This window comes from Montipora foliosa, chromosome 1 (assembly GCF_036669935.1).
Source record: "Montipora foliosa isolate CH-2021 chromosome 1, ASM3666993v2, whole genome shotgun sequence".
Lineage (NCBI taxonomy): Eukaryota > Metazoa > Cnidaria > Anthozoa > Scleractinia > Acroporidae > Montipora > Montipora foliosa.
This window is the reverse complement of record NC_090869.1, coordinates 39121798-39144573: the sequence shown is the minus strand read 5'-3', so window position 1 is coordinate 39144573 and position 22776 is coordinate 39121798. Positions and strand designations below refer to the sequence as shown.

At 39.5% G+C, this 22776-nt stretch overlaps 1 protein-coding gene across 3 annotated transcripts in view; it reads left to right on the top strand.

The window, feature by feature from the left end:
• LOC137997972 (uncharacterized) overlaps nucleotides 1–22776 on the top strand; it is a 52966-nt gene that overhangs the window by 14591 nt on the left and 15599 nt on the right. For 2 of the 3 annotated variants that reach the window (XM_068844337.1, XM_068844354.1), the window contains 8 exons: nucleotides 8263–8729; nucleotides 9291–9317; nucleotides 9477–9728; nucleotides 11197–11493; nucleotides 13319–13615; nucleotides 16486–16776; nucleotides 22137–22181; nucleotides 22700–22776. The exon at nucleotides 22700–22776 is cut by the window's right edge and continues 40 nt beyond it. In XM_068844337.1, the coding sequence (XP_068700438.1) occupies nucleotides 8263–8729; nucleotides 9291–9317; nucleotides 9477–9728; nucleotides 11197–11493; nucleotides 13319–13615; nucleotides 16486–16776; nucleotides 22137–22181; nucleotides 22700–22776 (1753 nt within the window). The remainder of the gene's footprint in view (nucleotides 1–8262; nucleotides 8730–9290; nucleotides 9318–9476; nucleotides 9729–11196; nucleotides 11494–13318; nucleotides 13616–16485; nucleotides 16777–22136; nucleotides 22182–22699) is intronic. The other variant, XM_068844345.1, reaches the window with a different exon arrangement.

Below are 22776 nucleotides of genomic sequence, written 5' to 3'. Positions count from 1 at the left end.
CACATGAGTGTCCCATTGTCCACAACTTCAAAGGTCCACATGTCCACATGTCCACACTTCCAAAGGTCCACAGTTCCAGAGCATGTATTTTTGCACACATCCGTATGTCCACAGGTACACACATCCACATCTCCACAAGCCCACACGTCACTTTTGCATCAGTCAATAGACGAGTTCACGCTCTTGATTGCATCATGGGAAATCAGGGCAACATGGCGGGAAATTCAAAGGTTTGTATAAAAAATTCAAAGCAAAATATACTGTACATGACTCTACTCTATAGGCTTTCGCCTTCATAAACCAGACAATTCAGTTCATGTTCACAACTGAGATGAACTAGATTTGGTATCCGTTCTTTAGAATTCCTAAATATTGCTTTTTTTATCTCCATACATTCTCTGTAATTTTGTGCCTTTGGAATTATAGGAAATGTATGACACAAACTCTTGTTAATAAATAATAATAATAATAATGATAATGATAATGATAATGATAATGATAATAAAATATTATATAGCGCCATCCTTAAAGTTCAAAAGCTATTAACAAGAGCATTACAATATATAAGACTAAAACAAAAATGGCGAAAGTTATAAAAATATTTTTTTTAAGAAAAGTTATTAGTTTGTTTTTAACAAATGGACACTGAGGAGTTGTTCTTAATGTCAAACGGCAGAGTATTCCAGAGTGTGGGGGCTGCTACAGAGAAATATCTTGCACCGTATGATCTCAAATTAAAACGCGGAATACAAAGAAGATTCTTTGATGATGAACCTAGCTGACGACATGGAATGTAAGGTATAAGTAGATCACGAATGTACGAAGATGCCAGATTGTTAAGAGCCTTTTACGTGATGAGTAAAATTTTAAACATGATACGAGAATGAATCTGAAGCCAGTGAAGATTTAACAAAATAGGCGTAATGAGTTCATGTTTTCTCGAAAGAGTAATGAGACGAGCAGCAGCGTTCTGGAAGTGCTGTAACTTTTTTATTTGGTAATTCGGAAGGCCATAGAGTAAAGAATTGCAATGATCCAATTTTGAAGATATAGTGGTTGACAGGTACTTTCTTATATAGCTGTGTGTTGTTACGGAGATGATAAAAGGATGATTTGCAAATACTTGCAACATGATCGTTGAAATGAAAGTGATTGTCAAAAATGACACCAATATTTCTAGCTTTCTGTACAGAGCGGATGGTCTCTCATTGACAACAGAGATTTCTTGAAGGACTGATCTAGGTAGATGTTAAGCAGAGACCACCAGTAGTTCAGTCTTATCCTTGGTCAGTTTAAGACGGTTAACCAGCATCCAGTGATCAATCTCGTACACAACGCTCAATGTTAGACACAGCTAAAGCCCTATCCCCAGGTATAGTTGGCTGAAAGGACAATTAAAGTTGAGAACCATCACATGGCATAAAAATGGTAACTCAAGTTGAATTTCTTAACAATATCGGAAAGCGGAGAAGTATAAAGAAGGTACAAAATGGGTCCCAAAACTGAACCTTGTGGAACACCACAATGAAGAGCATGTTTCAAGGAAGCCCCATCATCAACAGACAAAAGGTGCATGCGACTGAACAGAAAAGATTGAAACCGTAATAACGGCTTGCCAGTGACTCCAAAGCGCTCTTGAAGACGAGAAAGAAGAATATGGTGATCAACCGTATCGAAAGATGCGGAGAGGTCCGGAAGTAATAAAATAACTGTTCTACGGTTATCAATGGCTGTGAGGATGTCGTTATGCACACGAATAAGAGCCGGTTCTGTGCTGTGATACGGTTTATAGGCAAACTGAAATGTGTCGCACAGATTATTATTGTTAATGTAGGAAATCAGTTGGTTAGCAACAGACTTCTCAATTGCTTTGCTGATAAAAGTAAGATTAGAAACAGGACGTATGATCCAAGGAAGGCTTCTTAAGGAGAGGGCACTTGGCCAGATTGCAGCGAAGTATTAATAATTATGGAGATAAATGGTAGCAGTGTGTCCAGAGCGTTTCTTGTGGCGTAGCCATTAAGAGGGTCAAGACCGCTCGATTTGGAAGATAATTTCACTACACATTTGTGGACTTCATCAACGGTTACCGTATTAAACTCATCAAACGTATATGGAGAGACCCGGTTGACATCTTGAAGTGAGTGGATAGGAGCTGCAGCATCTAGGTCCACCCGTATTTTAGTTATCTTATCGGAAAAGAAATCAACAAACTTATTTGCGAGTTCCGAAGGCGAGTTACAGGGCGGATATGGTATAAAACACTTTCTATGCAACAGATTGTCAATTGTCTTAAAGAAAAATTTATAATCCCATTGGTTATCATTGATTAGTGAAGTGTAATAAGATTTCTTTGACGAACAAATTAAGTTGTTGACAGTACGGCATTGATCAATGACATCAATAAACAACTGGCGATCCACTGGAGGTTTGGTCCTTCGCCATCGCCGTTCCGATCTCCTGCGATGTTTTTTCGAGTTGTTAATTTCCATGGAATACCAAGGTGCAGCAGGACGCAGAGTAACAGTTTTTTTTTAACAGGAGCATGGATGTCAAGAATAGAGCTTACTTACTACAATAGCCATTCTCTCCAAATTTACAGCTAAATTTATTCTGCCGCAGCTTTGAGCATATATCTTCTGTAACTGCCAAAAGCACGAAAACTATCTAGTCGAGTCTTTCGAACACCACGTAATCCATGACAAACTTATATATTTATTTCCTCAGGTAATACAAGTAACGCGGGTTGAAACTGAAAAATAAAACGTTACAGCAAATACAATTAGTCACGTAAAGCAACAGGAAAACGATAAAAGACGATATAATGAACTAACCGAAAACGATGATACTTACATTGTTACGACCATAAACTTATACCAAGGATAACTAAAACTGCTTGAAGCGAACTAAAGACCGCCAAATAGCTAACTGCGCGTAGCGCGACTTCGATTACCGAGCAAAGAAGGACCAAAATGGCAAAAAACATAGGTTTATATACGAAGAAACTAAATTATGCAAAACGAGAAAACTGGAGGTGTAAATGGCAAGCAAAAGAAACGAACGTGCGAAAACTTTAAACAAAAAAGGGAAACAAGACACGCTAACGAGCAGGCTACGAAAAAGCTAATGAGCCGGAGGAACAAACTAATTTGACACAAACAGAACAACAATAAAGAAAAACACGCTAAGATCTTACATCTTCTGTTTTGGAAAATAAAAAACCCAAAATTGCATATCCTGAAAACTTTTCATCGTTTTGAACTTCCTTACAAACCTTTGAACTTCTCTCCATCTTGCCCTGATTACCCATGATGCACTCAAGAACGTGAACTCGTCTATATGCGCACACATGTCAACATATCCGCAGTTCTTTAGATCGTGAGCAGAGTACGGGAAAGTAAGTTGCTGTTGCGATTATTAGTTATTGCCCTTTCCTTTCTCGCAACACATTCTTCAAATCAGTGAAGAAAGAAAGTTACAACTATATACAGGAGGTTGTTAATGAGAACCATAACTTATGGGAACCAAGACAACAGTTTCTTTTGCCAATATTTTCTTGGCTAAAACTGAAACAGAAGTTCTAAGCTAAGCCGTCTCAAAACCTACAGTTTGGAAAACGCTACATTGACGATGTATTTTTCCTGTGGGACGTAAGTAAACCGGACATAGAGACTTCATTCGAACAAGCAAATTTACCGATGATCACCCTACGATTAAATGCAGAAATATCTGACACTGAAACTGTGTTTCTAGCTCTATTTCTCCAGGGGGCCCTCAAACGGATACGATGGGGTATCATTTTTGGTAGGATTTGTTGAATGCCGCCATTTTCTCCGATCGCTGTGAAATTTGGCGAGTTTTTGCTGGGGAGATATGGGGGAAATATGGCCCCAGTTTCCCCAACAGAGGTCAATTATTTCTAATGCGATCGCTTCCGTTGCCGTTAGCAACGAGTCGCAAATTTGACACTTTTATTGCATTATCATATTACGTATTGATCGCTAATCCGATTACTCCTAAAAATCCAAAAATATTTGTGCCTCATCAGTTATTTCTCAAATTTTGGTCCAAGAAAGCTGATAAAATGAGGAACATTTTTGTTGGTCATTAAAAAACTCGTAATTGACGTTAAAATGGCCAAATTTGTGTGGAAAACTGATTTTAGACCACTTTAATGTTTTTATTGTTAAGTTTTTTCTTTCAACTTTCTTTTTTATAAAATGTTGTTGTCCTATGTAAAGAAGTTACATGTTTTTGGAAAGCTTATTTTCGTAGCTTTAAAATGATGCATTTCTTTCCCCCTAAACCATTTTTTTGGTGATGGCTGACTTCGCGCGGCCATATTTGGAAAGTACCGTGTAGAAAAAGAGTAGACTGACATAATAGTATACAAAGGCACAAGATCCAAGGATCAATTAATCCTTGATGTAAAAACACATTTTAAAACGGGAACCTTCCAATATACACATTAGTTTCACCTCTTGTCACCCGCCAAGCGTTAAAAACGGATTCGTCAAAAGTCAACCCCTACGAATCCTTACAACAAACTCCTCAAAGACACTTTTGAGAAAAATATTTTAAAATTTAAAAGACATTGTAGAACAGAGGGTAACCACGCAATTAGGTAGAAAAACTACTATCAGAAGCACTCAGTGCTTAAAGGAAATACCAAAACAAAAGAACGTATTTTAGTGTGGCACAACACCAGCCGTCAGTGTCAAACCCAGAAGAAGCTTTTCTCAGAAAATGACAGTTAATACAAAATCAACCCCTGCTTCGCCAAATTTAAACCATCTATCATTTCATACAAAAAGGGAGAATCCTTTAAGGATCTGCTCGTTAGAGCAAAGCTATAAAAGTTCTATACATGTGTTCACACAGGAAGGGAATCAATGTGGTGTGTTACCCCTTGCATTTCTTTATAAGGTATCAAACCAAACCACAAAACTGCACCGTGAAAACCACATTGACGACATGACCAAAAGATGGCTTTCCCAAACAACCTGCTCGCCAAGAATACCAGAGTTCTACACTCAAACAAAAATTCACAAACCAACTCTTACAGGGAGACCAATCATCTCCGGTTGTGATAGGCCAACAGAGAGAATTTCATCTTTCACGGTTGACACATTGCTTCAACTCTAAGTCACAAAAGTCATACCTTAAAGACACAAATGATTTATAAACTTTATTGAAAGCACAAAGGTCAAAAACTGCGCATTCCTTGTATCGATGGATGTCACAGGCCTCTACACAAATATACCACAAAACGAGGGTATTGACGCGACAATTTTTACAAAGACAGCCCTCCCGTACCGACACACTAACTTCGAGAAATGCTTAAGCTAATTCTCAAAGAAAATTCTTTCCGATTCAATGGAAAGCATTCTCTTCACATTCACGGGACGGCTATAGGAACGAAAATAGCTGTTTCCTTTGCTAACATATTCATGGCAAAGATTGAGACCGAAATCCTAAGCAAAACAGCCTTTAAACCTACAGTTTGGAAACACTACATTGACGACATCTTTTTCCTTTGGGACCTAAGTGAGCCCGGCATTGAGACTTTCATGGATCAAGCAAATTCACATCACTCAATTATAGAATTCAGGGCCGATATCTCTGACACTGAGACTGTGTTCCTAGATACGGTTATATACAAAGGCAACAGATTCAAGGAAAAGTCGATCCTTGAAATCAAGACACATTTTATCCCAACTCAAACCTCCCAGTACACACATTTTACCTCGTGTCTTCCACCAAGTGTTAAAAATGGATTCGTGAAGGGCTAATGCTTAACAAAAAATTCCTCAGAGATTACTTTCAAAGAGGACATTTCAAATTTCAAGAAACACTTGCTGGACAGAGGCTACCCACGCAATCTAATAGAGAAAATCCTATCAGGAATATAATTTACAGGAAGGGCTACAGCGCTCAAACAGAACAACAAAAAATGAAAGAAATATTGCCTTTTGCAACACAATATCAACCATCAATATCTAACTTAAAAGAAGCCTTACTCAAAAAATGGCACCTAATACAAAATCAACTGTTCCTTCGCCAGATATTCAAGCAACCACCTATCCTTTTATCTAAGAAAGGGAAATCCTTAAAGGATCTGCTCGTTAGTGCCAAAATATACATGTAAGAGTTTTCGAAATATGTCTCACACCGAAAGGGACTGTGCGGCTTGTCACTCCTTGCATTTTCTGTATATAGTTGTAACTTTCTTTCTTCAATTAGATGGAAAATGTGTTTGCTCAACAGCAACATTACTTCCCCGTACTTTGCTCACGATCAAAGGAACTGTGGATATGTGGACACGTGTGCGCATATTGACTCATGCACAAGGGACATGTGTACCTCTGGATGTGCACATGTAGATTGTAGATTTGTAGACCTGTGGACCTGTGGACATACGGATGTGTGGACCAAATATGCTATGGACCTGTGAACCTTTGGAACTGTGGACATGTGGAAAAGTGGACCTTTGGAACAGTGGACTTGTGGGCATGTGGACCTTTGGAAGTGTGGACATGAAGGCATGTGGACCTGAGGAAGTGTGGACATGTGGGTACCGGTATGTGGACCTGACGAGGTGTGGGCACGTGAATCCGAGGACCGGAAGGAGTGTGTACATGTGGGCATGTGGACCTTTGGAAGTGTGGACATGAAGGCATGTGGACCTGAGGAAGTGTGGACATGTGGGTACCGGTATGTGGACCTGACGAGGTGTGGGCATGTGAATCCGAGGACCGGAAGGAGTGTGTACATGTGGGCATGTGGACCTGAGGAGATGAGGATGTGTGGGCCTGTAGACAGGGGTACCTATTCGTTGGCATGTACACATATGCACATGTGACATGTGGACCTACAGATGTATGGACAGTACATGTTGTAGATATGTAGGCATGTGGACCTGAGGAGATTTGGATGTTAGGACCTGTGTGAGACGTGAATGTGTCTCCCTGTGTATATGTGGGCGTGTGGACATGTTGGAGTGTGGAACTGTAGACGTTTGAACCAGTTGACCTGTGAAAGGGTTTAGGTGAAACCATGATGGAAACATGATGGATATCTTAGTTGGTCTGTTTGGGCTATACAGAAAATGTCAGATCTCTTCATGCGGCTGTGCAACAATGATGTTGTTAATTATTGTTAATTATGCAAGTGCACAGAATTAACGGAGGGATAGTTTGATGACGTAAACTGTGATCCTTTACCCACAGAAGCAACCTGAAATCCAGTTGGGGCAGTGATTTGAATTTATATAAAAATGGCTATTTTAGACTGTATGAAAAATCTACTTTCAGAGGAACACTGAAGGATGGCACACCAATAATTGCTGACTGTCACTCCGAAGGTGTGAATGTCAATAATAGGAATCGAAAACCGTAGTTTCACGTCTTCTTGCGTACGGTTTTCTTTTGTCCAGCGGATACGTTTTACCCATTGTTATCCTTTTTCTCATCATAATATAGAACACTATCTCCCCTTATAGCAGAATGTGCACCCACATAACTTAGCTCTCTCCAGAGATTACTGTCTTGGATAGCTCAGTTTAAATCATCTCACCATTTCAGTAGTGATGTTGTCGTACCGCCTTCTTAGCTGGGTTCCCTTGCTTCTTTTGCCAGCATTCATTCGTTTTCTCATGCTGGCCAATAAATGCCTCATGCGGATCTGAATAACATGCCCAGCATGACAGTCGGTTTTTCTTCATTTAAGCTTAACCCAGTCTCCCTTCTTAAAATAAGACGGTGGCCACACGATAGGAGTTTTACAAGAAAGTGGGTACTAAGCTCCAAACAATGGCGCCACGATCTCAACCTCGTTCCTGGGACCTTTCCTTCGCTTTGAAGTGGGGCCGGAAAAGTCCTGGGAACGAGGTTGAGATGATTCAGCGATTGTAGAGCCAGGCTGGACGGAACTGCACGAACAGGCTTTGGAACTCGTCCGAACTCTTTCGAACTTCATCGGTCTTTTACCATGATCTGGTGTTTGCAAGATCGGTTCCCTATAAGTTGGCAGGTATAGTGATAGTGAGAGCGTCCCCCTTCCGCCAACTTGACCCCGTTTGGATTCCCGAGTTCGCGATGTTTCTTCCATTCTCTGCTCCGATTTTCGACTAACAGATTATTAGGGATGATGGTTGAGAGAGCTTTGCTTATAAATGAGTAGCTTGTTCTAACCTAATTTGATCTAAAGAGTTCATCAGCTAGTTATTTTTATTTTCAATAAACGGTTTTTTTCTTTTTTCAGATGGCTGGCCACTGGCAGGGCGAATGGGAATGTTTGTGAAGCATATGACGTGCTATTTCCTGACGGTTACTGTGAGCACATCCTTGGTAACTCACCAGTGTTTGGAAAAACAAAGGAAGATTTATGGAACAACGAAAAAAAAATGCGGCGTTATGACTTGCTGAAAGTTTATTTAAAAATTTCCCGGCAAATTGACGTGCGCGAAAGCTGTCTTGCAGCGGTCGATGATATATATTGTCATAACTACTTTCCACGATGTTACATTTCTTCCTCGCCTCAGCCAGTTTGCAGAGAAGCATGCGAGGAAAAGTTCTTAAACGTGTGTGATCAAGAACTTAAAGTGGCGAAAACTTTTAATAGAGAAAATCTAGTGCTCGCATGGCCTTACTACTGGGATATCATAAACTGTGCAACACTACCATTTCGGAATCAAACAAGCAACTGTTACTATCCTGATGTGATACAAGGTTAGCACGTTCCAAAGGTCTTTCTTTTTCTTTTTACATAATCCAGAAGGAGTAGAGTGGAGAAGATGAAAAACTGCTCTACTCCACAAGCGTATTTCTTGCTTTCGCTTTGGCAAACTTGATTTACCTCAACGCGTTTCGCCAGTAGGCAATGACTCGAAAGATGCACTTCGCTTATCTCGTTGAGGAATTGTTTTCTACGACCATTTATAATGAGGACAGCTTGTCTTACTAGGTATTCTCTTCTAAGCCAATCAATGCAATGTGCAATAAGCTCGATTACTTCAGAATACTAGTTGTTCTCTCCTAAAATGGAGACCAGACAGACTTCATTCAGTGATCTTTGCCCAAGCCACAGACAGGCTTTTGTGGACAACCCTCCGCGGGAACATTGTTTTCCTTTGATTTAGAGATTTCGTTACAATGAGAGTCAAAATTTTCTTTCTCTATTAACTTTGCGCACCAACTATCACAAGATGCTGTTGAGAATGTAAAAAGCATTTTTTTTCACTTACCACCACAATTATTATTTGATGGCTTTTATTTTTATGTCTTATTTAGAACAACTAAACATCCTAGAGAGTAAAGGTATGTCTGATTTCAATTGTATTCTAGTCTACTGCAAAACCTTACACCAAACCATAAATATTTCCAACTTACGAAACGAAATCTTCCCGTAAACGCGTTTACATGACCGTAACAAAAAATTGTATTACTAATTGTAATTGGTGATTGATTCTTTGTTAGAATGTTTCTATGGAAATGGGCGTGGTTACCATGGGAACAAAAGCACAACAGTTTCCGGATACAAATGTCAGTCATGGAATGCCACAACTCCTCGGGAACACAACATCACGGGATCGATTTATAAAGAAATCACAAATTGCACCAATTTGTGCCGTAATCCAGGGGGGTTCGGCTTGCATGGGCCCTGGTGTTTCACCACGAATGAGACCGTGCAATGGGAGTACTGTGGCGTGGCTAGATGCGCCAAAGAAGGTTAGTACCTTTAGAAACTCATGATTATGACTTTAAAGTTACAGGTCACATTTTCCTCCTCTAAATTCGTTTCCTCGCACCATTTATTTTAAGAATAAATTTTAAAAGAGGCACTACAATCAGCGTATCATTGAGGTTGAGCACGGCCCCTTCAGCCCCCTCGTGTTTACACCCTATGGCGAAAGTGGAAGGGAAGCTGAGCGCTTCTTAGCTGAGCTCGCACACAAAGTCTCTGTGAACAAACACATGAGCTACAGCACTGTGATTGGCTGGCTCAGAGCCAAACTCTCCTTCAACCTACTAAGATCAGCTCTGCTATGCATAAGAGGTTCAAGAGCACCCAGGCAGGAGTTTAATGTTGATGTTACTGAAGCAATAACCTCTGAAGCAACTGGAAAGATCAGATAATTAACTGTATATACATATTACATATATATTTTCTTAATTTTAGTTGTACATAGATTGTTAAATTTTTGAAATCTTTTTAGGTGAAGTTTTAATAAAGTTTCCATTTTTATTTTAAGAATGACCCCTCTGGCAAAGATTTTTTACAAATTAGCCAATCAACATGTGTATCTCCAATCCCGTCATAAGCAAACATATATTGATGACACGGTACAAAGAGGTTTCATATTTAAGTTAACCGGAAGCTAAGAGAATGGGTAGGAGATATAAAAGTCTTCTTAGAAGTAAGGCATATGGGACCTGTTAGTGAAGACTTTGTTAGAATAACTGAAAAAGGAAAGCAGCATTCGCTCAACACGTACCAAGGGAAGGTCCAGTTTTATCATACCAGTCACCATTCCTTTTCACAGGACTTTCGTAAATTGGATTGATTTGTCTGTTATAGTAAAATGAGGCTTACAACACTAACAATGAACTCGAAATTTTCAATACCGCACTCGGTAGCGCCTCGTGCGGTATTGAAATTTCTCGTTCATTGTTAGTGAACTTGTGCAGTTGAAATCCCGACAATTCACTCACTCGCTGAGTGCCTCAACGAGGGTGTGACATTCAGACCCTCCTTAACCTGTAACTACACGATTATGGAAATATCCGCCTGCGTAATGTAAATAACCCGCATCAGACAGGTCACATTGAAAACTATAAACAACGCACTGCTGATTTACAATTGGTGCTGTTTAGTGCACGAAACGCTTTTCATAAGAGCTTTAAAGCCAAATCTCAACATCCAATTACACTCCATTCGTGCGAAAGTATTTTTATAATCTTCGTACATTTGTTAATTCTTCGCGCCAAAAATCGCTTTAAATACTGTAATTTGCATCATCTGATATAATTTTTCCTTAATAATGGAGTAATGACTACTCCGAAACGTCGGATTTTATCTTTTTTGTATCGTTCGTTTGTACAGTTTTATGCTTAAAGAAATCTCTTTTAATACGAATGAAGCTATTGTTTTATTTATTAATTTATTCAACTTTCGTCGATCTTCTCATTTCATCAGCCCCATCATGTCCACCTTCTGACTTTCGCGGTCACAACTTGAGCTCAACAAGCATTCAGCTTAACTGGGAAGATGTTCCAAAGTCGTCAGTTAATGGAATACTCCTTGGGTTTCACGTAGCTTGCAATCTAGTCAACTGCTCAGAAGGACAAGTCATGGATTTGTCAAGCGAGAATCATAGCTGTGTGTTCAGAGGGCTTGAAAAATACACGAATTATAGCTGCTGTCTAAGGGCATATAACAACTTTGGAAACGGTTCGTGGAGTGAAGAACTCGTCATTTCAACTGACGAAGACGGTATGATGAATGGTTGATTGATGATGACTTGCTGATGCACTATAGCTAAATGACCGAGCCACGGACTTAAACTGACTAACTAGGCTGACTAGGGGTGCTTTTTTTTTTTTGGAAAGTCCAGAAACGGATTTATGATCTTGGATCAATGGATTCTTCAGCGTCAAAAAAAACGCAAAATCCGAAAAAGGATTATTTTCCATGACAACGCAAAGAAAAAAACCCAGAGGAAACAAGAAAAAATAGCATTTTTAAAACTTAAAAGTTTGTTTTAGAGAAATTCTTCAATGAAAATGCCACCAGAAAAAAAATACCTTAGCGATCGATAAAAAGAAATGACGGAAAAAATGTTTTTTTAAGCTGTAGGAAAGGTGCTCACAATTGCTGTCAAAAAACTTTTAGGGTAATTTCTGGTATGAAATTTGCAGGAAACCTAGCTATTTTCGACTTATTCATGTCTTCGATCGCACGGTAAACATGGCGCGAGAAAAACATTTGGGCTAAACTGTCACGTAGGGTAGCTGTTGTGTATAATTTTTGCATGGAAAACCGCTTGTCAAAAGTACTTTTTTCAAATCCTTTCCCAAAAAAACGCTGAAGAGATGAATGAAAAAATCCGGATTTAGATTTAATCCGAAGTATCCTCCTCGAGTGTGGATACTTTGGATTCATGATCCCTTTTTGGATTTTGCCCAAAAAACGCAAAATCCGTTTTTTGATTCAAGAATCCGTTTTCGGATTTTACCAAAAAAAAACGCACCCTAGCTGACTGGTTGTCTGGGGGACTGACTCACTGACTGACTGACTGACCGCGTAATCTTTAGCGTATTCTATGGTTTATCAATTGAAACAAATGACGGTGCCTATCTGATTGACAAACAACGTTAAATTGGTTGATCTCTATTGGAGTCACTGATTTTAACATCAATTTTAGAAGCGTTTCAGTCCACACAGTTGCACAGAGCAAGCCTGCTTTTTTTCAGGCTGCTGCGCAAATGTTAAGGGGGGTCATTTATTGTTACAGTTCCTTGCTATTTAAAACATTCCGTAACCGCAGATCATCATCAATGGTGGAAATTAAGTAAAGATTAGGTTTACTTATGGTGATTCCCTAGAAAAAGAACTTGTCATAGATTTCCATGAAACGTCGCACGTTGTAACATGTCAAGGAGATGAAAAAAAATTAATAAAATAGGAAGTCAACGTGCCCGTTTCCATGTTACGAGGCTGACGAACACGGCTATTTAAGCCACTTTGAGAATTGCCGCGCGCATCCCCAATGTTGGATAAATATAGCTCGATTTTATACATGTAATCAATAATATCACGCAGAGCCTGGTGTAATTCTAAGGATAATTCACGTACGTACCTTAATAATGTATTTGAATGCCTTTGTGAGTACTTAACACTCCAAAAAGGATAAGTTAACTTGAGTGAGGGCTGTTCGAGCCGTAATGGCTCCTTCCGTACAATTTTACGAAATTGCCAAAAAAACTGGTCATGGATTTTTGCTGATTTTTTTACTACTCCACAAAGCCACCGTTCTCGGAAAAAGATATAAAATACCAAATGGGGTCACCGCATCCGTTCAGGAGAAAATAGCCATTCCTTGACGGATTTAGCCCGCGAATGAAAATCCGCCGACGTGCACGAGCTGATGCGCATGTCAATGACGCAAGAAATTATGCGCAGTAGGTTTGCGCAATGCAAAACCAGGGAATCACCTCAAGTCATCCTTCATGATCTGCGATTCCATCCATCGGCAGTCGAGGCACTGAATACATACAATAAGCTGGTTATCAACATCATCTACTCTTGTCTTTTATAGTCCCCGGTGCTCCACCTGAAAGTTTGAAGGCGTGGAATCAAAGCTCAACTAGTTTATATGCAGAGTGGAGCCCAATTCCTTTTGGCGAACGTAATGGAAGAATACTGGGGTACATAGTTGAAATAAAATCTGCAGAAGAGAAAGGAGGGAGAGGTGAGATGAAAAATTTCACAAGGTCGAGAAACGTCACATTCACCAGGCTTAAGAAGTACCACAAGTATATGGTCAAAGTTCGCGGCCTGACTCAGCGTGGAGAGGGGCCAGTAAAAGATGTAACTGCTCAAACAGACGAAGATGGTAACTATGTGCACTTTGCTACTTTGAAAACGAACTATTACCTGTCCTTTTTCTCAGAGAGCCTGACCGCTACTCATTGACGTGTAAGATGCCAACCTATTTAGAGAGGATATTACACAGTGGAGAGAAGATATAATTTTTATGTTTGAGTGGCCAGAACAATATCTATCGCTGTGGTTACTCGTAAGATATTGTTCTTGTCACGAGAACATAAAATTCATATCTTCGAGCTAACGTGTAATTTTCTTTTTATTACTGGATTGCCAGTATGGCAATCCCAGTCGGAAAATGAGTAATATTTCTCTGTTTTTTATCATCGCGCAGAATGCCTGGGCATCATGCATAATTCATAATCACTGAAGCGGCAAATTCGAATGCGATCGCGCTCTGAAGAGCCAAAAATAAGAGAAGAATGGGCCGAAACTAGGCAACTAGGGTTCACAAAATTCTTTTTCCCGAGTCTCAGAAATGATAATTTCAAGTTTCACGCACGGCTTCTTGAAAGTCAAGGATTAGTCTACAATTTGCACTAAAAAAGAATGAAATTGAGAAAGTAGTAGTTTTACGTTTTTCCACTTGAATTTTGCAAATTTTCGTATAGACAGTAATTTTGGAGACCAATTTTGGGAAAACTAACATACCTGCTAGACTTTCACGCACAGGAAATAGCAGATGAGTATGTCCTTGAAAAGAATCCGTTTTAATTTCGAAAATTGGTCACGAGGAACCTTTACGTTATTCAGTTTGAAAATTATTAGTCGTAGTTTCATTTGAAAATGGCGCGTTTAGAGCTGGCGAGCTATTGTTTTCAGCCCAAAAGCCTGTCACTTCCCTGCTAAGTGGTGTATTTGTGCATAGAGTCTTCTGTGCGTATTTTGTTAGGTTTGAGAGGGTTGGGGTAATGCATAGATTTCTCTCGTGCACACAGGAAAACATTCAATTAACTTTCAAAGGCGTCGAAAGTCATTGTAAAGCGAATGGCGTTTTAGTGCATCTTTAAACAAAGTATACCCTTATGAAGCTCAAGAATGAAAAGTCAATTGGATAAACAAGACAGGAGATGAAAAATAAATATCTACAATCTAATATTTTGCCAAGTGTGATGTTATGTACAACACTGAAACCAAATGGAAAATTCTCTGATAACTTATGGGTTCAACAAAGACAGAGAAGAAATCGAACACCTTAATTAAGTGGATCTGTGATCTCTGTTGTCTGGCTATTTGTATTTATCTGTACTCAACCCTGCACAGTCTTCTGGTAACAATTGGAAATTTGACTAATTCTTGTTAACCTTCAATGGCGTAGAAAATCATTGTAACGCGAATGGCGTTTTAGTGGATCTTTACAAAAATATACCCTCATGGAGCTCAAGAATGGAAAGTCAATTGGATGAACAAGACAGGCGGTGAAAAATAAATATCTGGATTCTTTAGAGCGACGAGTAATGGTTTTCGACAACATTTTCATTTTTCGCCGTTGGATATCAAGTGAGCTTTGTTTCTAGTATTTTACTAACTTGGTATTGTATACAACACTGAAATCAAATGGTAACTTTTTTATGTATTTAACAAACATTGAAGGAAGCGAACGCTTTGAATGCATCACACTGTTTACTGAAGTTGCATCTAAGTTGTCTGGCAATTTACATTTATTTTGTACTCAACTCTGCAAAGGTGAAAAAATTGGACATGTGACAGTGAAGAATTATTTGAATGAAAGCTTGTTGTCTCTTTTGTGCTTCATTATTTACGGTCAATGTTCTTTCGAAAAGGGTTTGATGTGAACTGTCAGAAATTGATTTAATTGCATATGCTTTCTGACACGGATTGTGTGTCTTGTTTTTGCCTCTAATAGCAAATATGTTGTTTGTTTCAATAAATTATTCGCTGGAAAAGGTTTTTGTGAGATTTCCAGCCTTTCTGAATTTATCATGTTGTGTAATTTTCGATCTTAACAAAAGTGGCATACGTGAGTTGAAATGTGATACGCGAGGATTTATGTGGTAGTGCACTGTAAGCAGCGCGTGCATAAGTCACGAAAATAAAAAGGTCTGTCGGAAGCGTGCTTGAGTTTCAACAAAATGAGCCCCAAAATCAGCAGAAAATTGTGACGCTGGTGAATAATAAAGTTGCTGCTATTTCTAAAACGATGGAAGTACCTGGTGATAAATAACCTCGTTCTGGAGAGTAAATTTTTGACTTTGCAGAAACACTGGTCAACCTCAAAGAGTTAGGCGATTGTGATCTTTGTGTTGAATTCGCTCATTTCTTGTCAAACTTTATAACACTTGAAAGAAAAACAAAATTAACAAAAACAAAAACCCGATATCTTGCGTCACTGTTTCGCGAGTAAACACGCCGCGATAACTTGATCACGGCGATTTACTTGTGCAGCAACAGTACAATAAAAAAAATTGAACGTAGCAAAAATCTTCCAAAATGTTTTTCGCTGATGGTAACTTTTTATATTCGCGGTTCAAAATTAATGTTGTTTTCATGTCGTAAATTTTGTTGGTCATGGCAAAATATTTTATTCTCGATCGACCGTCCTGAAAACTTCCTTCTGTTCTTCCCAAAAACTGTGTATCAATATTTATTTACTTTTGCATCAATATTTTGTTTTGCATAAAGCAAGCAAAAAAAATCTGTGCCTTGCTTAGTTCGTTAAAATAGAATTTTTGGTCCTATGCTTCTGTTTCAAGGGTAGTATATTTTTTAGGTCACCCATCCAGATACTAACCCCGTCGGACAGGGGACTGTAGTGAACTTTTGTATTACAAAGCTGTTTCTCGTTTAAGTGATGTGAGCATGGTTTTTGTATTATTCAAGCGTACGCAAATACTTACTGCACGCCTATCCTTTCCGAAGTTCCAGACCACCCTCCATTAGACATATCAGCAATTACGATAGGATCTGCGGTACTGCTCGAATGGAACCCAGTGCCCCCGGAACACACCAATGGGAACGTGCTTGGCTATAAAGTGCTCTACGGTGACGTAAACGGCACAACACGTGGGAAAAGTACTGTTTCCGCAGGGACAACCTTTCAGAAAATCGAAGGATTAACAGCCCACTCGAACTACAGTTTTCAAATACTTGCGTTCACTGCAAAGGGTGATGGCGCAACGAGTGCGCCATATTATGTGAAAACTCCCGCAGGTAAAGTAGGCTTTTATCTTAGCTAATTAATGTTTTCCTTCCGTTCATACGGGCAACGAACCGCTGAAGTACGGTTTCCAGCGGCAGATTGGCATTTTGATAAAGAGCGAGTTTGCTCGGCATGGTGGCAGATGACACAGCATGTGTGTCCCTGTCGCATGCCTGACACCGATAAAATCTTTTGATTATAAGAATGTATGACTCTCTCTTCGCGAAAAAGTGAAGAAATCTTTCGAGCTGCTAGTCGGGATTTCTCCGTTCTTGCATTCCATAGTAGTAATGATTATGTTAAAGCTTGTCTTAACACAGCAACATTAGTTGTGGGCACAACACATTCAATTTTTGTAGTTTGCAATTGCTCCATGATTTCATAGGCCTGTCCCGATTGTGTTGGGCAATTTGAACATTTTTTCGATTTTGGCGCAAAATTTGAACATTTTTTACAGTTTGGGAAAAGAAGCATTTGAACTCTTTATTCTGGGCTAGTTCCGAGTAATATTTTGTCTTGAGAAACAATTTTCAGTAAACCGAAGTTCTTTAACTAGTGATCGTGAAATTGAGGAGCTTAGGAGCAGGGCTGGGGAACTGGTGAGAGCACTCGCCTCGCACCAATGTGACCTGGGTTCGATTCCCAGGCTTTTCGTCACTCGTGGGTCTCTACTCTGCTCCGAGAGGTTTTTCTCCGGGTACTCCGGCTTTCCCCACTCCTCGAAAACTAACCTATGATTTTATGTGATTTCTGTACGGTGCACCCAATTATGATTAGTGCGTCTGCGCTAAATACACTGACACTTAAGGTGGTTTAGTACAGTCTTCCGAAGAAAAAGATCAAGATTTTGAAATCTGTGAAATTAAAGCAACCGGATGTCTCTCCTGAAGTGTTAGTCACTGCAATTGACAGTTGAATTGCTGTACAATGTTATTTTACCTAACAAATAAATGCAAATCACGGGGGCCTGGAAACTAAACATTTGAAAGGTCTTTTTTTCTCAAAACCTAGCCGTACAACCATGGTTAAAGTTTTGGGAATCTGTAAACAATATGAAGAAAAGACCTTCAACATTTTTTTTAAACAGATCTGTCAGACAGTTTTTCAGATATCACTAAAATAGACAAAATCAACTTTTTTGCCATTTGCAAGAAACCTGTCTGACATATTTAACTATTTATTTCGTTTATTTCGTTAAGGAAATCCTGAAATTTTAAGGTGGAGCCGACATTATTCTATGTTGTACGCTGTATACTGTTGTATTGTAAAACCCTTGCCACGTATCGAGCGTGTTATTAATTAGTTAAATTCTAAACTTGAAAACGTTTCGCCTTCCCGGCCTCTTCAGTTCTTAATATTGTTTAGGTTTCTGGATTTGTACTTGTATTTGCATAAGATCTACATGGTCTCCCATGGGAGGCAGAACGTTAATTGCAGGTGTTTGAATGTCAATTAATCCTTTTCAATTCTTGCGTGCGGTAAATACACGGTATTCCATTCTTCTTTCACGTTCATACTCTTTCTTTCTGTTATTTGTCTCATCATTGAGTCTCGGTGAAAAGTTCTCACGACGTTCATTGTGAATTGCTGGATATGGCCATTGTGCTCTTTTAGACAATGACTCCGTAAAGGCGAGTTCTGTTCTTTCTCGTGTAATAACTTCATGTGTTCTTTTCCTCTCGTGTAGGCGTTGCGGGCTGTTTCTCCACAGTATTTGCTGTTACAATTGTTGCACTTTATTTCATACACAATGTTGTTCCTCGAGCAATCACCTTTCCCTATTGATGTGCATACGGAACAGTCTTCACGTCTACAGTTTCTCTTTTTCATGGGGTTGGATCTTTGTAGAAGGGACGTGATCGAAATTCCATTCTTCTCAACCACCTTTATCTAAGTGTCGATTTATTGATCTCTTGCTGTATCGTTTTCTTTAGCTCTCCATTGGGTGTGGCAGGGATGAACAGTACTGAATCGTAGTTTCCTTTCCCATACCACTCTTGTGCCTTTGATCTTTTCTTTCTTTCCCTTTCTCTCCTCTTCCATTCTCTTGGTCGGTGAAGGGGTCTCTCTCCATTCCTATCTTTCTCTAATAGGGTGTGGTATGCTGACAGGGCTGACTTGACGACTTGATGTCTGAAGGCTTTATCATATCCTGAATACTGCATCTTCGGTGTGGTGTTTGACGCATCCTCAGTTATTCTTTGCCACGGTAGGCTTGGGCTACAATTCAGGAATACTCTTAATGGTTCTTGGGTCATGACGGCGCGTTTAATTGACCACGGAAGTGCAGAGTTGGCGGGTACAACTGATTTCGATGAGACCTCCTTCGCGTAGAACTCGTGCATGATCAGATGTCTTTGGTTGCTCATATCCTCTTCTAACCACACCTTCAGGTCTAGGATAGGCATCTTGCCGTCTTTGTGGTTTGAGGGAACGTCTATTTCCAGCTAGATCGACGGATGAATATCATTGGCGATTTGTTGCAGTGTTTCCATTGTGTGTTTGTCTTTCGGTTCTGTGCGGTTGTTATCATGATTCTGCATGGTTACAATACGTCCGTCGTTGTATGTGGTGCCTGCACTTAGGGATTTCACAACAATGTTAATGTCGTCTACTTACCGTTTGTACATAAACATTTCTATGTTTAGTTGTTCAAGTCTCTTGAGAAAGGTCTTGTCCCACCATTTTATGAAGATTTGGGCTAGTACGCCAGTTAATTTCATTCCATTTGGTCCTCCTTTTGCTTGTTTATAGATCTTGTTGTCAAACGTGTAAATGTGGTTTTTCATGACAAATAGGAGGGCCACTTTGATGGCTTCTGTGAGTAATGCCAAGCATTCTGATGCTGAGGGTGTTCTGCTCGTTGGATTCCACGGTGCAAAACGTTTCTCTTGTTTCTCTTTGCGTCCACTTCCGGTTATTGTCGGGGGTCAACCTCAGCATCAACACAACAGCATCATCAGGGTCACCCTCAGCATCAACACCCTCAGCATCAGAATGCTTGACATTACTCACAGAAGCCATCAAAGTGGCCCTCTTATTTGTCATGAAAAACCACATTTACACGTTTGACAACAAGATCTATAAACAAGCAAAAGGAGGACCAATTGGAATGAAATTAACTGGCGTACTAGCCCAAATCTTCATGAAATGGTGGGACAAGACCTTTCTCAAGAGACTTGAACAACTACAAATAGAAATGTTTATGTACAAACGACACGTAGACGACATTAACATTGTTGTGAAATCCCTAAGTGCAGGCACCACATACAACGACGGACGTATTGTAACCATGCAGAATCATGATAACAACCGCACAGAACCGAAAGACAAACACACAATGGAAACACTGCAACAAATCGCCAATGATATGCATCCGTCGATCTAGCTGGAAATAGACGTTCCCTCAAACCACAAAGACGGCAAGATGCCTATCCTAGACCTGAAGGTGTGGTTAGAAGAGGATATGAGCAACCAAAGACATCTGATCATGCACGAGTTCTTCGCGAAGGAGGTCTCATCGAAATCAGTTGTACCCGCCAACTCTGCACTTCCGTGGTCAATTAAACGCGCCGTCATGACCCAAGAACTACTAAGAGTATTCCTGAAATGTAGCCCAAGCCTACCGTGGCAAAGAATAACTGAGGATGCGTCAAACACCACACCGAAGATGCAGTATTCAAGATATGATAAAGCCTTCAGACATCAAGTCGTCAAGTCAGCCCTGTCAGCATACCACACCCTATTAGAGAAAGATAGGAACGGAGAGAGACCCCTTCACCGACCAAGAGAATGGAAGAGGAGAGAAAGGGAAAGAAAGAAAAGATCAAAGGCACAAGAGTGGTCTGGGAAAGGAAACTACGACTCAGTACTGTTCATCCCTGCCACACCCAATGGAGAGCTAAAGAAAACGATACAGCAAGTGATCAATAAATCGACACTTAGATAAAGGTGGTTGAGAAGAATGGAATTTCGATCACGTCCCTTTTACAAAGATCCAACCCCATGAAAAAGAGAAACTGTAGACGTGAAGACTGTTTCGTATGCACATCAAGCGGGAAAGGTGATTGCTCGAGGAACAACATTGTGTATGAAATAAAGTGCAACAATTGTAACAGCAAATACTGTGGAGAAACAGCCCGCAACGCCTACACGAGAGGAAAAGAACACATGAAGTTATTACACGAGAAAGAACAGAACTCGCCTTTGCAGAGTCATTGTCTAAAAGAGCACAATGGCCATATCCAGCAATTCACAATGAACGTCGTGAGAACTTTTCACCGAGACTCAATGATGAGACAAATAACAGAAAGAAAGAGTATGAACGCGAAAGAAGAATGGAATACCATGTATTTACCGCACGCAAGAATTGAAAAGGATTAATTGACATTCAAACACCTGCAATTAACGTTCTGCCTCCCATGGGAGACCATGTAGATCTTATGCAAATACAAGTACAAATCCAGAAACCTAAACAATATTAAGAACTGAAGAGGCCGGGAAGGCGAAACGTTTTCAAGTTTAGAATTTAACTAATTAATAACACGCTCGATACGGGGCACAGGTTTTACAATACAACAGTATACAGCGTACAACATAGAATAATGTCGATATCCAACTTTGCCTATGCAAGAATCAAATGTCTGACTAAGTTATAAGGTGGAGTCGTACAGCTACAATTGTAGTTTTCGAGAAAATGGCCTTTAAATGTCCGGTCTCCAGTCCCCCCTCCAGGAGCTCGGTCACTATATTTAGCATCTTCCCCTGATTTGCAGTTATTTGTTGGGTAAAATTAAATTTGACATTAATTGTAGTGAGTGACTAACACCTCAGAAGAGACATTCCGTTGCTTTAATTTCACAGATTTCAAAATCTTTATCCTCTTCTTCGGATAACTGTAGTAAGCCACCTTAAATAAAGTTCCTTATCCCTTATGATCATTCAACACACAAAGACATACATGGTGGAAATGAGTCTGAAGTAAATTAATTTGAATCCACGTAAGTCTTCTACAGTTCGATAGCATTAATGTTTTATTTTTCTGAACATTTATAAAGAACGGAAGACTAATTCTTTGGTAAAAAATAGGCATACTGATAAAAATCTCGAAGGAGATGTTTCCATATTATAGCACCTGTTGAAAACTGTTTGAGCACTTCTTTTTGTTTGCTATTTTGCGGTTTCCATTATCCCGCGATTAAAACTTTTCCACCTATTAATATTTTTTCAAACTTAAGTTATCCAAAGTACATTTCCTTTTTTCATCGTTGTGTGTTGATAAAAAAAATTGCAACTTGTATGATTTTATTATTAATTGGATTGCTGTGGTCCTTATTGTTTTACAATAAAACCTGGCATCTTTCTCTTCCAGGTGTAACGCCTCCACCGCCCAAAGAGATTTACAAAGATGCAACGGGTAAGAAATAATTATTCTGTATCAACTCGAAAACAAGCCCCCATTCAGAGGTGATTGACCAAAAGTCCTTAACCCCCTCCCTCCAAAAAAGTCTGAGCTAACAGTTGCAAAATTAGCAGCGCAACAAATATTATCAAAAAAGAGACAACATTTTCAAGTTTGCAAAACGTGTTTCGACATTCCGTTGTCTTCTTCAGTAGCAGTAATTAAGTTCTACAGTTTGAATTTGAATTTGAACAAACCACCGTTAATTCAAATTGTTAAATGTACTCTCAAACGGAATTCTTTGACGTGTTTTTGTAACGCAAAAAAGCAACCTTACGTATTCTGAACGATGGTTTGTTCAAATTCAAATTCAGACTGTATATTAACTAACTGCAACTGAAGATGATATGTCGAAACATTTTTTGTAAAGTTGAAAATGTTTTGTCCTTTTTGAGAATCCTGATACTGAGCAAGTATTATCGTATCGTCGACCCCAAATTGGTTGAATAGCATTTCTTCTCAATTCTTCTTAGGAGCAATCACAGCTGCAGTGTTGTCCGGTATAGCGGTTCTCGCAGGTGTTTTCCTTACTATTTGGTACATCAGAAAG